The sequence below is a fragment of the Cupressus sempervirens genome, chromosome 2 (assembly GCF_028749045.1).
Source record: "Cupressus sempervirens isolate cs-2001-9-10 chromosome 2, ASM2874904v1, whole genome shotgun sequence".
Taxonomy (NCBI): domain Eukaryota; kingdom Viridiplantae; phylum Streptophyta; class Pinopsida; order Cupressales; family Cupressaceae; genus Cupressus; species Cupressus sempervirens.
In genome coordinates, this window is record NC_143119.1 from 671,603,398 (window position 1) to 671,620,521 (window position 17,124).

General features: G+C 36.7%; 1 protein-coding gene across 28 annotated transcripts in view; it reads left to right on the plus strand.

The window, feature by feature from the left end:
• The window catches only part of LOC149575138 (pyridoxin (pyrodoxamine) 5'-phosphate oxidase), a 134,918-nt gene extending 122,591 nt beyond the window's left edge, over positions 1–12,327 (plus strand). For 12 of the 28 annotated variants that reach the window (XM_089814993.1, XM_089814982.1, XM_089814995.1 and 9 more), the window contains 5 exons: positions 9,249–9,353; positions 9,503–9,573; positions 11,516–11,611; positions 11,697–11,805; positions 11,985–12,327. In XM_089814993.1, the coding sequence (XP_089671119.1) occupies positions 9,249–9,353; positions 9,503–9,573; positions 11,516–11,611; positions 11,697–11,763 (339 nt within the window). In that variant the 3' untranslated portion in view covers positions 11,764–11,805; positions 11,985–12,327. Of the gene's footprint in view, positions 1–9,248; positions 9,354–9,497; positions 9,578–11,515; positions 11,612–11,696 lie in introns of those variants that run through there. The other 16 variants (XR_016360130.1, XR_016360137.1, XR_016360132.1 and 13 more) reach the window with 7 other exon arrangements.
• Positions 12,328–17,124: the final 4,797 nt, after the last annotated feature.

A 17,124-nucleotide genomic window follows, 5' to 3' on the forward strand; every position in this document is an offset into this window, starting at 1 on the left:
CATAAAGAGAACTCAACTTCAACCACTTTATTACTTTCTTTATCATGTGGTCTACTTGCGAATTTCTAACAAGGATCTTGTTGTACTTGTCGACATTATTTTGCACCTTTTCATGTGAACATATAAACCATCTATAATGGAAAGACCTTTACATAAGTTTACATTTTTGTTGCTCTTTTTGAGTTCCACCTGTAAGTTGCAATCTTCCATCAAAATATGAAATAGCTTGTTTTCTTTGCACCATCAAGAAATTTTCTGCCCAAGCAACTTGCCTCTTGTAAGAAACTTTCTCATCTGAAGTAGCTGCTAGAATTTCATTAGAGACAGATCTAAAAACATCTTTTCCATAATGAATCTGCAATAACTCACCAGTGAAATGTAGCCATCCTACATCCGTAACCATGTCAATCTCTCCACACCAATTAACATAGAAATAATTATTTATTGCTTTATTCTTTAACACTCTATGAATCATGCTATTGATCAAATTCAATCCATTGTCCAACTTTAAAGGGAAACTCTCACAGACCGTCATTTGAATTGAAAGTTTAAAACCTGAAACCTTGATATTGGTGAAAGTGAAAGAGATACCTATTTTCGTTACTAATCCCATGGCAACCTTGGATTTGTGCCCTTCAGCCTCTTCTAATTGTGTTTACTTTCATCATGACTTGGCACTTACTGATGGCATGTTTTTCTAGAAATTGCAAACACTGATCTTCCAATACTATGTTAGTTCTTATATCATAGTATCGAAACCATACCTTATTTTGGCTCAATGGGGTACTCGTTTTCCCACGTATCCATTTGCTTGAAATGGTGATTTTATGAAGAATTTCAACCTGCATGTGCTTCCAAATATCTTCTTTCGAGTCTTTGGATAAAACACCACAATCCCATATGCAAAAGTATTCTTGAGCTTGGAACAGAAGATCTACATGCCCTTTTCTACAAGTTGTATCCATTACTCGATCACCACTTTTAACATGCTTTCCATGATGACAAGAACTTTGTAGTGGCAAAGAAGAAAATAAATCTAAAATATATTCATACCTTGGGCTACAATTAAGTCCTCATTCTCATTTTCCAAAAGAGAGCTGGTTAATATTTCCTCAACAACTCCATTTTTGTGACTCAAAAACCTTGAATTAGAGGTAGCCAAAATATTCTCGTCAAATGCGTACCCATCTATCAAGCTACTCTGTAAATCGTAGAATAGCTCATGATTTGGAAGTTTAGAGGGCAGTATATGTATTGGTGAATCTTCGAGTTGTAGTCTTGACTATGAACAAGTGAATCCCTTCCATCTCCTTGCATATTCCATTCTTTCTCAATGGAATCCTTCTTTTCACTACTTACAGAACCTATGGGCGTTTCTTTGACTTCTAGCTCTATTTCTTCACGTTTCTGTTGAGACATTTCATTTACTTGATGAACTTGGCTATCCTCCTTCTGATTCTTTACATGTATTTATTTATCCTTTCTCATCTAGTCTTCTTCCTCTCCAACCTTCACAAGGAACCTATCAAAAGATATTACCCTTTTGAAAGCTTCAGACTTGCACTGGTACTCTTTAAAGATTTTGATTATCTCTTCATCTTGAAGCTGTTAGAATTAAATCTTAGACAGAAATAACAATTACATGCAAATATAAACAATATCAGAAAATAATAGAGCACATAGAAGAGAACACAAGACACCAAGATTAAACGTGGTTCACCCAATCCCTGGGCTACATCCACCAAACAACAAGTCCAATATTATTACGATCCAGTGATTACAACCTGGTTCCAATCCGTAATCCCTTACAGCCCAATACCGCCACAGGAAGCAATTTTTGCATCGCCCACAAAATGAAACAATCCCTAACCTTAAGCCCTTTTATACAAGTATTTTTGTTGCTTTAGGGTTAAAATTAGTTACAACATGTCAGCCATAAAATGCCGATATAGTAGTCCCAAAAAAATTTCTCGGGGGCTTTGCCCCCAGACCCCTGACAGTCATAGCCTAATGGTTCTGACTGTATTGGGGGCTGTCGGCCCCAAACCCCCCGTTGGGGCCCAACCCGACCCCGAACCCCACCGAGGAATTATGGAGTATGTACAGTACTTCCCTATTCAGTCACCACAATCTAACATAAACATTGTGCTCTCCATTCGTTTTAAATCTCCTTGGAATTTTGGAAATCCTTTAATAACTCTGTATTCTACATACCAATTAGAATTTTTCTCTCATTGTCATTCTAACCCATTCTCTTGAACATTGAGTTGAAGAAACCCATGATTCATATCAATCATCTAATATACCCAACAGGCTGGCAAGATTATGCTCTGATACCAATGTAATGTTTCAAATCCAAAATTTAGTGATACTCTAAAATTTGGAAAATAGATTCACAAATATTACACAAAACTTCACTGAAAACATCCAAACTAGTTAGGTACTCTTGCATAGAAAGGGCTAAATTAAAATGGAATCTATAGAACATCATTGAAAATGATTTTTCTGGTATGTGCATCCAATATTCTGGTCTGGAACTGATCTATTACAGCAGCAACATCAATATATTTAAACTCAAATTTATAAGAAAAAAACCCCACAAAAACTGTTAAATGCAAATATCACCAATGTCACTGTAACACTACAAAGTACAAACTAATATTTGATTTCTAAATGGAAAATTCATAGACTATGATCTAATACAAATTTAATAACAGAAACAAACCCTTCGAAACACATCTAGAATTACTGCAACAATACTAGTGGAGTCCTCAACACACAATAGAACTGTTGAAACTACTAAAATCTTTAAGCTCAAATGTAATCTTTGGATGAAATTGCTCTATGCAAAAAATGGGGTTTCATTTACTATCCACCTAAAATTCATGTGTTTCCATCCACAAGTGTCCAATCTCCAATGGGTTTTTGTCCACTAAAGAATTTTTCAGAACATGGCATTCATACAATGAGAAATCAAAAAGTAGAAATGACATAATATCCCATTTTCCCAAACATTCTTTTGCATTTATCTTGTCCTGGCAAATTTTGTGGGAAAATCATAAATTAGAAATATTAGGAAAATCTATATTTTTATTTCCAACTCCACTCTTTCTTCCAAATTTGTGCTTGGTGGAAAATCATTAATTAGAAATATTTCAATTTCCCACTCAATTCTTGGTGGAAAAGTCATAATTAGAAATATTTCACACTTTCCATTATGGCACAAAATCAAATGTCCCACTAAGTGTTTCCAAATATTTAATTTAATATTTGAATGTCCTTTTGATATTGACAATATTTGGACATTGATAATTATTAAATTAATTAGTTCCCATAATCTTTATCTCTAACCCATTGAAGAATAAAATGTGTTCATATTGACCAAAAAATGTTTTTTAATAAGAGGGGGCATTGGATCAAAGAACCCACAAAGCATGACATTGAAAATTTGAAACTCTTGCAATGTTAGTGTAAAAGAGAGGGAGGATGCTTATTAAGGAAGTAACTAGTAAATACTTGCTTGTTATTAACAAAGATCGAGAGATCTATATATACAAAAGAATAAAGCGATATTTCCTTAGGAAACTATCAAAAAGAATAGAAACATTCTATTCTAGAGAAAGAAAAAAACGAAAGCAAACTAAAGCTAACTAGATATTTACAATAGATAACCATTAACTAATAATAGACGACTATCTATTATTGTAATACCCTCCCTTAATGGTAAATCTATCTGGAACACCAAGCTGTCCTCTAAATTTGACAAACTTATCAAGACCAAGAGGCTTGGTGAGAATGTCTGTAGTTTGATTTATGGTAGGAACATATAGTCCCATCTTCAACCAGCTGTTGTATGTAATGATAGTGAATATCCACATGCTTGGTTCGTTCATGGAAGATTAGATTTCGTGCTAACTTGATAACGCTTTCGTTATCAATAAACATAGTAGTCGGTCCTGCTGGTGACATCTGCATATCCCCAAGCATCTGACGAAGCCAAACAATTTCACACCCTGCCTTAACAGTCCCTTTGTATTCAGCCTTTCTAGAGGAGAGAGAAATTGCCTGTTGCTTCGTACTGGTCCATGTGACTGCACCAGATCCCAAATTGAACACATATCCAAAAGTTGAATTTTTATCATCAACAGAGCCTGCCCAATCTGAATTTGTGAACCCACTGAGTTTAGGATTAAAACTTCGAAAGTAGAGAAGTCCATAATCTAAAGTGCCCTTCATATAACGAAGCACACGCTTTGCTGCTATCCAATGATCATCCTTAGAGCTGTAATAAAGCGTGAAATATAGCTAACTGCGAAGCTGATATCAGGCCTAGTAGCAGAGAGGTAGATGAGGCTGCCTACTAGTTTCCTGTATGTAGTTTCATCAATGAAAGGAGAATCAGACTTTGCGGATAACTTGAGACCTTTCTCCATAGGTGTAGATGCAAGCTTGCAATCTTTCATTTGGAATTTGTCTAACAAGGCCCTGACGTATTTGGACTGAGAGATGAATATACCAAAAGACTATTGCCAAACTTCAACACCTAGGCAATAATGCATGAGCCCAAGGTCAGTCATATCAAAAGACTGACATAAATTCTGTTTGATTCCCTAAATCAAAGATGGCGAACTGCCAGTGATGATCAGATCATCCACATAAATAACCAGAAGGATGATGTCACTGTTAGTATTCTTGATGTACAAATTTGAGTCTAAAGAACTCCTCTTGAAGCCTTGATTACTGAGGTACCTATCAATTTTTATGTACCGTGCCCGAGGGGCCTGTTTCAAGCCATAGAGAGCTTTTACCAATCTGAGAACTTGATGGTCTTTACTAGCAACCTTGAAACTAGGAGGCTACGTCACGTAGACCTCTTCATTGAGATCACTATTCAGGAAAGCACTCTTGATGTCCATTTGATGAACCTTCTAGCCAAATTGCACTGCCATGGTTGTACTAATCTGATGGTGCTCATCTTTGCAGTAGGAGCAAAGGTCTCCTCATAATCAATGCTCTGACGCTAAGAAAAGCCCTTCGCCACTAAACAAGCTTTGTACTTATCCAAAGTACCATCCGATTTGTATTTGATTTTGTAAACCCATTTGCAGCCAATGGGTTTCTTCCCTGGTGGAAGATCAGAAAGGACCCAAGTGTTGTTCTTCAACAGGCTCTGGTGTTCAGATTGCATGGCCTGTTCCCACTTTGGAATTCCGTTAGCCTAGGAATATGTTTGAGGTTCAAACATGTTGTGAATGTTGGCCATGAGAGCAAAGTTAACACAATCTAGAGTCTTGCTCTTTTTCCGAGCAATTCTCTTATCAATGAGCTCATCATCACGAAGATCAACAAGTGTCTTAGCCCACCACTTAGGCCAGATAGGAGAATGACCGACATGAGTATCATGAGATGCATGATGATCAAGTTCCTCAACAAAAGAATTTGGATCAAACTCAGGTGAAGCATCTACAAAGCGAGGTGATCTTGCAGGGGAAGTTGGAGGTGTTTGTATAGGTATCACTGGTATGATTGGACCTGTAGGAGCTACTGGAGCCCTCCCATCAGGTGGACCTAAGGAAGTCAAACGCCCAAATCATGAGCCTGCATAGGCTGGTTTGCTGGATCAGGAACAAGAGAAAGAAGCATGAATGGTCCTCGCTACTCATCAAAGACTACATCTCGACTATAAATGAGACGAGATGTCTCAACATTGATCAGGCGGTAGGCTTTGTGAAGACTACTATATCCAGCAAGTATGAGTTTTTGACTCTTGGCATCCAATTTGGTGCGTGATGCATCAGGGATCCAAACAAAAGTGAGGGAGGCAAAAACCTTCAGGTGACTGATTCTGGGCTTATGACTTAAGAAGGCCTCTTCTAGAGTTTTACCTTTTACCACCATTGTGGGTGACCAGTTCAACAGATAAAATGCAGTTTTAGCTGCTTATGCCCAAAACTGCTTCGGAATATGTCTGTGTTCGAGCATGGATTGAGCCATCTTGGTGATTGTCCTGTTCCGACGTTCAACTACACTGTTCTGTTGTGGCGTCTGGGGTGTGGTTAACTAGCGTTTGATGCCATGTGTATCCAAGAAGCTGGAGAAAATATTAGAACAAAATTCCCCCCCTTTGTCTGATCTAAGAGTAATAATAGATTTCCCAGACTCTTTTTCAACTAAACGTTTAAACTTCTGAAATATAGGAAATGCATCTGATTTCCTTTTAAGGAAATACATCCACATTTTTCTACTGAAATTATCAAAAAACAATAGAAAATACCTGGACGTAAGAATAGAAGGAGTGGCCATAGGGCCACAGATATCGACATGTACAAGCTGAAGTACCTGAGAAGCTCACCATGAGTTGCCATTGGTGAAAGGTGTGCGATGTTGCTTCCCAGCCTGACATGCATCACAAACTCCAAGCTGTTGAGTTTGAATCTCTTGCAATCCAAGAACAAGCTTATTCCGAGCAAGTTGTGAGAGATAATGTACATTTAAGTGCCCATATCGTTGATGCTAAAGTGTGCTGACAGAAGACTGCCGAGCAGCCTTTGCTAAATCCTGAGAATCACCAGAATCAGTAAGTCTGAAAAGACTATGATCCTCAAGACCCACTGCAACAGTAGACTTAGTCGCCCGACCAGCGATGGTGCATTGATGTGAACTGAAGGTGATTGCCAAGTGTGGAAAATGTCACAGCAATTGACTGACTGAGAGTAGATTTAGTTCCATCCCTAGAACATAGTACACATCAAGGAATATGAGATTCCTCCCAACAGACTGATTCTGAATGTTGCCTTTGTCGACAACCGTGTACTCTTCTCCACCACCAAAAATAATAAGAGTCTGAATAAGGCTGGTAGTTAGTAAACCAATCTCTATGATGAGTGAAATGACGAGAGGCACCTGAATCAATGTACTAGGTAGATGACTTGACATGATCTGTAGGTCTTTCAGTCATGAAGGTGTAAAAGGTAGATTTTGCTTGCTCATTGTGCTCTGCACTGTTCGTTTTGGGTTGCGAACCTAATTGCTTAGACTATGCAGCTAAGCGTTTCCGACATTCAACCTTCATGTGTCCAAACTTGTGGCAGTAGTTGCATTGAATGTTCTTTCGGGAACCATCTGATGCGGGAGCAGAAGACTTTTGCTGAGATGGCTGTTGAAACTTGCCTTTATCCTTCTGAAAGGATTTCGCAGCAAAGGCTTGCTCTGTGGAAGTGGAGGTGGAGCTACTACCAAACTGTTGTTTCCACCAATCTTGCTAAGCAGCAGTGTGCAGAGATCAGTGAACTTCAAATCAACACCGAAAGATGTGATATTGAGAGTCTTGATAAAATGCTCGTAGGACTTTGGTAAACTCCGAAAAGTGATAACCACAATATCCTCTTCCTCCATCTTGCGATTGATGGTTAGGAACTAGTTGATCACAGATTTCCTGAATCCGATCTAGGTGTGCCTGGAGTGAGGTGTGCTCATCCATGACAATAGAAAACAGAGTGTTTTTTAGAAAGAAGGCTCTGCATTTGTCAGAAGTCTAATGAAGACCTTTAAGATGTGTCCAGATCTTGGCAGCTGTCTTGTGGGATGGAATCTGAGAAAGCTGATCCATCACTACCTCCTGATTATTCAGATCCCATGTATCTTGATCAAAACCAGGAGCAGTTGGACGCTTCATAACACTCAAAACAAGTTGATTAGTGTTTCGATATTCACAAATTGCGATGAGCCGCTACTTCCAAGTGCCATAATTTCGAGCATTGCATTTGGAGTTGTGCTCGAGCAGAATGTCTGTCAGAGATGCCATGGCACGTTTTTCAATGAAAAATTGTGAAAATCTGTGAAGACACGTTCTTCAAGGCAAAAAATGGAAGACCCAAAAAAAATAGTGACTTAGAAGAGAGCTCGAAAAATCCAAAAGGAATATGTTGTTTTCTGGATCCGTTGGCTTGAAAATTGAGGCACAAAAATCGAGGTACCTAGAAAAACGGACGACAATCCAGTTGAGCTCTCAAAAAATCCACCAAGAATCTATGATCAAAAAAAATTTTCGAGTTTAGAATTTAGGGTTTTGAAAAAAATATAGTCGGCGCCCATGAACGGTCGAAATGGTAAAAAATTTGTGTTTGCAGGTCAAAAAAATGCCCGTTTTTCTTTAGAACTGAGGCATTTTTGCAAGGACAGTATAGATGAGGAAGAACGGTCACTAAACGAGTAGATTCTTCACCCTTAAAATCGCGATTTGACAGACGCTCTAAAAAACGTGAATGGATGCCACGATTTGTCAAAAAATGGCCTCAGTAACAGCAGATGTGATCTTTCAAAAAAAACTCTAGAAACCTGAGATGTCTGATGACGGAAACCCATGATTGCTGAGATGGAAGTCGTGATTTTGCAGAGTTCAAAAATCGCGATTTGTAGACATGTCTAGTTCCAAACTAGAGGAAAAAACGTGATTTTGCAGACATTGGTTTCTTAAAAACCCTAGCCAAATTTCAAAATTTTTGGAGCTGATAATTTCGAAAGGAATTCAATTTTTTTGCAAAATTTAAAGTCTAGGCTTTGATACCATATTACGGAAGTAATTGGTAAATACTTGCTTGTTATTAATAGAGACCGAGAGGTCTATATATACAAAAGAATAAAGCAATGTTTCCTTAGGAAACTATCAAAAAGAATAGAAACATTCTATTCTAGAGAAAGCAAAAAAACGAAGGCAAACTAAATTTAACTAGATATTTACAATAGATAACCATTAACTAATAATAGACGACTATCTATTATTGTAATAATGCTAACATACTCACTGGGGAACTGACATGCCAAAGTCTACATTTGGACTGATATTTTGTTGTATGTTATGCCTCATACCACATGCGTAAAAATTAAATTATTTGTTGGTATGTTTTGGGATGTATAAACATGACTCTAACAATAGCTCTAGATATCATATTTAAATTTTCCACTCTTTGTTGTAGACATATATCTTATCCCCACTACAGTCTGCAACTATCTGCCTGTTATTAACTTACCTTAATTTAGTGATTTATTCTACTGCTGGACCTGATTTGGATAATTTATGCTTTAACATGAATGGTATAAATCAATGTCTTTTATGAGATTGGTGGCCTTGTATTGGTCATTTGGATACTAATTTCTGGTTTGCTGTGTTTTTCATAATAAGCTTTGTTTTTCTGTCTTTGATATTTCATACATTCAAGATCTCTATTAATACCACTTTTCATACACAGGTTAGGATAGAGGGAATTGTAGAGAAAGTTTCAGAGGAAGAATCAGATGAGTACTTTCATAGCCGTCCACGAGGAAGTCAAATCGGCGCACTTGTCAGCAACCAGGTGCAGTGCTCTATTTTAGTCATTGAACATAGCTCCTATGTTTTGATTTCATGTCTCAAATTATGCAGCTTGCATATTTCAACTTTCTTCATAAGTATTCTTAACATTTAACAATTAGGGTAGTACTTTGTTTCTTTTCTTTAGTGCAGAGTTCTGTGCTATCTGGAAGGCATGTGCTTTATCAAGCCTATGAGGAACTTCAAGCCAAGTATGCAGATGGGTGAGTCACTAATCCTTTTTTCTGGGAAATTGCTATTAGTTTGTGAAATTGATGTTCACTTTTCAGGGATTGCTATTGCTTGAACCACAGAAAAATGTTCGTAAGAGTTGACTGTTATAAGTTAATTAGAAATTGCAGTGAGCATTTTATAATTAATTGCTATGATTTGTGTTATTTGTAGACATTTATCACCTATGTAGACATTTGTAATTAGAACTGATCATAACTATACCACCTATGTAGACATTTATCACTGTTATTTGTTGGAGTAATTTTTCTGTGTACAAGGTGAGCCAGGATATGATTTATTTTAAGGGAGTACCATTGTTGAGCGAAGAGAACAATGCTCCAGTCAGTTTCATTTTCAGTTCGATAAAGCGAGTGTTTTACTTTTCAAATATAATAAAGCAGATATCAAACAGCCTTGGCTGTGGAGGGTGTGCCATAAACAAGTGATTGGCGCTACTGTAAGTCCAGAAAAGCTATTCCACCCAGCTTTCCACAATCTAAAATACTGTCTATTGTCAATTTCCCACATTAAATGCTTGTGAAAATTACCAGAGAATCTTTGGTTATATGCTTTCCAGAGATAGGTAGAGGGATCCAATTGTCAGTTGTAATGTCTTCATCAGCATCTGGACAATATTTCTCTCAGAAAATGGAGCTCCATAAAGCGGAGGGTTGTTGGTTAATCTCCTAGCTCAATTTTCTTTATAAGTTATGAATATATCAGCTTTCAATGGAAACAACTGGTTAGTTCTCTTGGACCCATTATTTGGGCGCTTTTTGTCCTGGGAAAGATTGCATAGACCTGCTAATTAGCGCTTTCTCCTTTAGATGTTGAACTAGGTTTTTCCTAATGGAAAAATGGGGATTTTCTTTTTGGGAGATGGGAGAGAGAAGAAAAGGGGCTTCTATCTTTTGAGGGGAAGAGTTGGACTTTCAATAAGCATGATAGTGTATGAGTTGTAGTAATATTGCTTGGCAAACCTCAGAGGGTTCATTACAAATTGTCATTTGGGAACTTGTGTATTGGGGAGATCCAATGAGTGAGGTTGTGGTCCTCTTATGTAACCATATAACTATGGGCGATCGGGTGTCTAGTTGACTATTAATATATGAGGAGCAAGGGATTTCCTTGCCATGAAGGGGAAGCACAAGAATGCATCAGTAGGGGATCAATGGAATAAAAAGGTTTGAAATGATATATTTGGGTTCAGAAAAATATTATGTTGCTATGGAGGTTTGGCAGTAGTTATCTATTTTTTATTCAAAGATCAGTTATGTGCCATTTGTTGTTGAATAAAAACAAGATGGCAGGTAAGTCATCACTGATACTTATGGGTACAAGCTTGAAGCTTTTGACAAATAAAGATTCTGACAACTAATAAATGAGCTTTATATGAAGAGTGTGCAGACAACCTGATCTACATTTGCAGTAGGTTATATTTCTGTCTCACGGTCAGAATGCCTTCAGATTTAATGGTTTTTCTGAACATGGCACATTTGAAAGTGGCGAAAATAATTACAAGATTGCCAATTGCACTTTGGTTTATGGCTTGGGATATGTGAAACTCCAGCCTTAAGAAACAACGCTTCTGGAAAAACTATTTAATTCTTTTTTCACCAATATTTCTGATCACCCAAAGACATTGGTTAATTGTGCTCATGATATGGAGTTTAATATTATATTGCATGTGATAAAAATACTGCTTGAATCTGAGTTCCACTTGTCATTCGTATGAAATCTGGAGTTTCCATTTTCAACGAAATGCAAGTGGTTATAAAAATATGTTTCTCTTAAGCTTCTTGTAAGACTTAGATTTGATCGAATTAAGAATCTCATCCTTGATCACACTTTATTTTCTCTTAGCTTTCTTGAATATTGCGGATTGTTTTTAGTTGGAATTGTCACAAAGAAATTAACTCACTGTATATGCAGACAGCTGATTCCAAGACCAAAGCATTGGGGTGGTTTCCGTTTAAAACCAAAAGCTATGGAATTTTGGCAAGGGCAAGTGTCACGTTTACATGACAGGTAAGTTTGTTTCATTTAATGTTTTTCTGCAGTGATATAAATTGTAGCTGAACTTGCATGCAATTGCCAATACTTATTATGGCAGGTTGCTCTATTCACAATCTGAAATTAATGGGAAGCAAACCTGGAAAATTGAACGATTGGCTCCATAGCTTGAATATTGTAGGGCAGCAAAACTTAACGAACACATTTCTGTAAGTTTAGCATCTATTTGGTATAATTAGATGTATATTTGTCTTTTATAATTGCTTCCAAACTCACAACTTCTATGCAGCTTTCCCTGTTTTTTTCAAAGTGGTCCATCTACAAAATTCAATGCTTTTGAGTATTATCAAACTGAAATTTGGCTTCTATAATTAGTCATCTTTTACAGTTTCAGGACACCATATCAAATTTTGAAAACTAGATCCAAAAGTGCCATGCACAATGATCAGCATTGAGATTATTGTAATTGTATCTTGAGTAGTGCCATGTTATTTTAGAATTCAAAGGTCTTTGTCATGTAAGATCACAATATAAAATTCCAAAATACACCCTAATGAACCTTTTGAGTTTAGTCCACTAGGCATTTTCAAAAGTCTGATTGTGTATTTCTTTTCAGTTTCGTCTGTTATTTGTAAACTATTTAACTTTGTTTAATATTTTCATTAAGGCAGAAAAAGCTGATGGAAAATTGATGTGAGATTCTCTATAAATCATAAGCCTTTTTTTGGAAATATTGCTTTTGAAGTCTCTTTAATATATGGATTTATAAGAACTTCTGTTGATAATAAAACACCTGGACTTTCTTCCCTTTTCATGACTTTTTAATTTTTCTTCCTTTTGTTTGGATATTATTGCATTGAGAAATACAATCACCATCACTGGTTTCCTATTTTTCTGGCATACGAATATCTAGCACAAACTTTCTAGCTCACCTTGTACAGATGTCGGGCAGAGATGGTTGATGATGAATTTGAGCAATATTTAATCTTACTGACAAAATAACAAATATAACAAAAGAGATTTTTTTTCCAGTTGCCAGACTCCTAGTCGACTCTGGCAACTGGATATTGTTATTTCTGGAGTAGTATTATGTCTAGGCTGATATCCCAATAACCTTTAATTAAAAACACTAAGTAGAGAGTATATGAGCTACAGCTATGAATCAGTTAATTATGATATATTAGTCTTACTATTGATTCATATTAATAGTAATTCAGATGAGAGAAGTTGAATATATTTCTATTTGACTGCATACCATGCTACAAAGATCAAGGGCTGTAGGGCAGCAAAGTTCCTGTGAAAGACTGGAAGAACAATTATGATTTATTGTGATATTGCTATCAGAATTTAACTGTGTCGTTTTTGAGTCAAACTCATTGACTCATATTCATGTGTAGTGATTCACACATGAATCCATCTCTCATGAGAATAAATGGAACACTTAGCACTCATTCTATCTAGGTGATGCTCACAGAGGTGAAGCAGCGAGACTTCTCAGGAGGTCACCCATCCCAGTTTTATTCCAGCTAAGCACACTTGAGCTGGAGTAGTAATGGGATGGGTGACCTTTCGGGAAGTCCCGGTGCTTGAGGAAACTTTGTAGTTAAGCGTGCTTGAGCTGGAGTAGTGCTGGGATGGGTGACCTCCCGGCAAGTCCCAGTGCTTCACCTCTGTGAGCATCACTTAGATCCAATGAGTACCAAGTGTTCCATTTATTCTCACGAGAGATGGATCATGTTGGAATCACTACTCTCATGAAACACGAGTCAATGAGTTTGACTCGAAAACTACACAGTTAAAACCTTATTATGTTATCTACTCTCAAAACGAACTATAGGTTTCCATTGTATCCTATTTCAGAATAAATAAGTGAATGAAAAAATAAACAGAACATATACATATTATATTTAGAGTTCACAGAGTCTGGGAATGCTCACATGCAAGCAAAATAATAAAGCTCATTATCCATGCTAGAAAAAGTTAGAATGAGATGATGAAGTTTAACAACTAGAGTGCAACAAATTTTGAAAATGAACCCATAAATACAACTACAGGTTAAGGAATTTACCACAAAGTATCTGAGACATTCTAGTGGTTCTTTGATGAATGACATCTTACCAATAGTGAGTCATAAGAGATAACAATGTTGTTATGGCTCCATGAACAAAATAAAGTACTCCTGAGCTCTTGATATGCTTGCTTTATCCGTCATGATGTCTTACCAATCAAATTTCTATAGCATTTTCACTAATTTCTTCTAGAGACGTGTTCTCAAGCATATCATATCACATTTTACATCCATTCCAAACCATATCAATAATTGAAAAAAAAAACAATAGGATCATAGTTTTTTTGTTGAAAGTATAAGCCTACACTAAATTTTATTTACCAGTCTTTGATGAACAAGCATGACTCAATGCAATAAACTCTTATGGAGTGTTAAGACACATTCTTAACACATTGTGTATTAGAAGTGGTTGGCTTCTTCATGTGTTGAGTGTATATTTTGCAACCGATTGTTTGTCCAAATTCAATCACAAAATAGGTAGATCAGCCCCAACATATAAGACAAAGTCACTCGTACCTTTAAGGGAAGGATCCCCCTTTTCACCGTTTCTTAGATCAACTCAAGGTAAGCAAGAAGTTGAGAGATTTTGTAAGGCGTGTGAGCAATATTCTTTCCTCTTATCTTTCAAGAAAGAATCCACTTACCTATAGAGCGAGTAATGGGCAAGATAAAATCCCTAACTACACTTCTATCTAATAGTTGGAAATGGTGATATCAATAAACCAACACCAACTCAAAGGTTGATTGAAAGCGTAACGGTCTGGCTCTAAGTCTTGTTTGTCTAATTTATAAGAAAAACCGCTACCATTGGGGCGCAATGGCTTCCAGAAGTAGATGATTTCTATTGTATAACTTATTTTTTTAGTTTTAATTTATTCTATAAGAAAGTCCTCTATCATTGGGGCGCAAAGACTTCCAAAAGTAGGGAAATTCTAACTATTTTTTGTGAATTTGAAATGGTAACACAAGCTACAGTCAAAGCTTCTAATCTATGTATTACCACAACCGCTCCCTGTCAAAGCTTTGGCTCATATTACTTCTTAACTCACTATGATCTATGATTAAACACACAATAATAACATGAATCAAAGACAATAGGCACAAACAACAGTCAAAGCTTCTAATTTGCGCTATCACAATTGCTTCCAGTCAAAGTTTTGAATCTATTTTCTTTCTTTATTCACTTTTCTCCCAAATTGGCACGACACAATTAAAGTTATGCTTGCACAAGTCTTACAGAGGTTTTTTTCATACAAGAAAAACTTGATTTTTACAATGAGGGGGGCACTCCTTATATAGGAAAAAGAAGTGACAAAAAAGAGGAACAAGTGGGAGCAACTCAACCAACTTTGACCCAACAAAACTAGGCGAGAAGAATTATTGGATTTCATGTCTAAAGGACATGTAAATCAAAATACATGTAATTGCATCTCATGCAATGCATCCTCTCCAACTACAAATATGAAAAATAAAGAAAGAAGAAGACGAAAGAAGTTGAAACAATCTTAAGGATTGTTCTGAAGGGCCTTATACTTGACAATGCAATCACATACTATATGAAGATCTGAGATCTCCATTGTCTTTGATATAGCTTCAATCCCGACTGCATCGGTAGACATTGATTTTACAACCTTGTAATTTGCTAAAAGAGAATCCCATAGGCGCTTTGCTGCTGATTTGTATGCAACGAACCTATTTGTCGTGTGCAATCTAAACTCTTCAAAATCAAGATCAGCATTGACTCTGTCTATATGCTCTGAGGTCATTTCCTCTTCTGTGACCAAGTTGTCATGCTCAGCAAGGACATTGCATCCCATTTGTTCCAAATTTTACATGACCTTTGTTTCAATTGATTAACAATCTTCTAAGGTTGCTTGCAACTTTGTTAGAAGTTTTTGCAATTTCTCTTCTTTGTGACCCATGAGTCTTTGACATCTTTAGAACACTTTTGAAGATGGAATGACCTCATATGCAATCATGTTGTCTAGATCAGCATTAGCCGTTTGATCCCAATCACACAAAATCTCTTTCTAGGTATTGACTCTTGATTGAAAGAAGCAATCAAGTCATGCAACATCTCTTCAACACTTCTGATACATTCAAGAACTTTGACTGCATCTTTGACGGCCTAGACTCCTTCAGAGACAACTTGTCCAAACCAAGTCTTTGTCGCTTCAATTACTCATTTTTCCTAAGCTATTGAAACGTGGTGACTGTATGCTGTGAAGTCTATTGACGAATGACCTCATTTAGATGAGTAACATCCTAGTCGTGATTGTTTACCAATTCAATTTTGGTGAACTTGTAATTTGAATGGTTAAACACTTTAGTTGGTTTATCTACCAAAGGTTCTGCAATTTCTACAAACTTAGTCTTTTAAGAATCTACGACAATCCTTGAAACAATCTTGTCTTTCAAAGATTTAGACTTAGTTTTCTTAATGGGAAGATTGTTTGGAGGTACTACGACCATTCTTCTCTTTGCAGTGATTTTCCCCAGCCATGTGGGCAAACTAAAATCCTCATTTGCTGAATAGGGACAATGGCTACCATAGACATTGATCTTGACTGTATTTCCGTTGTGACTGTGCATGCTTCAATTTGCATGACTAAATTTATGGGTGCCCAATGAGAAGATTCCGATAGAAAATTGGAAACCAACAATTGAGGTATCAAGTTGGGAAACTTGACCTTATGTTAGAGTTGAGAAATCTTCAAACACATTTCTTAAATTCTCACACTACTCAATTGTGAGAATAGGAGCTGTTGAAGAGATGGGGAGTGCTAACACGTTCACTTCTAAAGTAGGGATGGTAGATGTAAAAATGATGGAGAATGAATCCACATCGCTGTCTATATCATCCAAGAAAGGTATTTCTTGAGTGGATTTGTTGGCTGTGGGGGAGATGTGATCATAATATCTCCTTCCTCTTCATCTTCTTCATCAGACTCTTCCTCAAATTCTTGAGCTTGTACGTGCACTTGAGAGAATTCTTGAAGTGATCTTGATCCCTTTCCACCTTTGAGCTTAAACTTGAGAGATTTAGCTGGAACTAAGGAAGATGCACCATCTTTGTTTGTAATCTCCACTTGAGAAGTCTTTCCAACATTTCCAAAATAATCGCAATCTACCCAGAGCTTGGGATGTACTCTCTTAAGATGATTGCTCTTCAACAACTTGTTAGCATTTGCTAAGATGGACTAGAACCTATCAAAGTTAGAAATGCCTTTTTTTTTTGTCAATGAATGGGAAAAGGACAATGCTTGTCAAAGCCAACTTGGTGATATTCTAGATCTAGAATGACACCATCATCCTTTATATGAAAATTGGGTGGAATCTCAACCAAATTGAGGTCAATGATTTGTTGCAATGTGAGTCTACAATAGTCCATCTTCTTGATATAAAATTCTGTGTGCAAGCCAATCCATGTGTCTTCTATTTCATGAACATGGGTGAATGC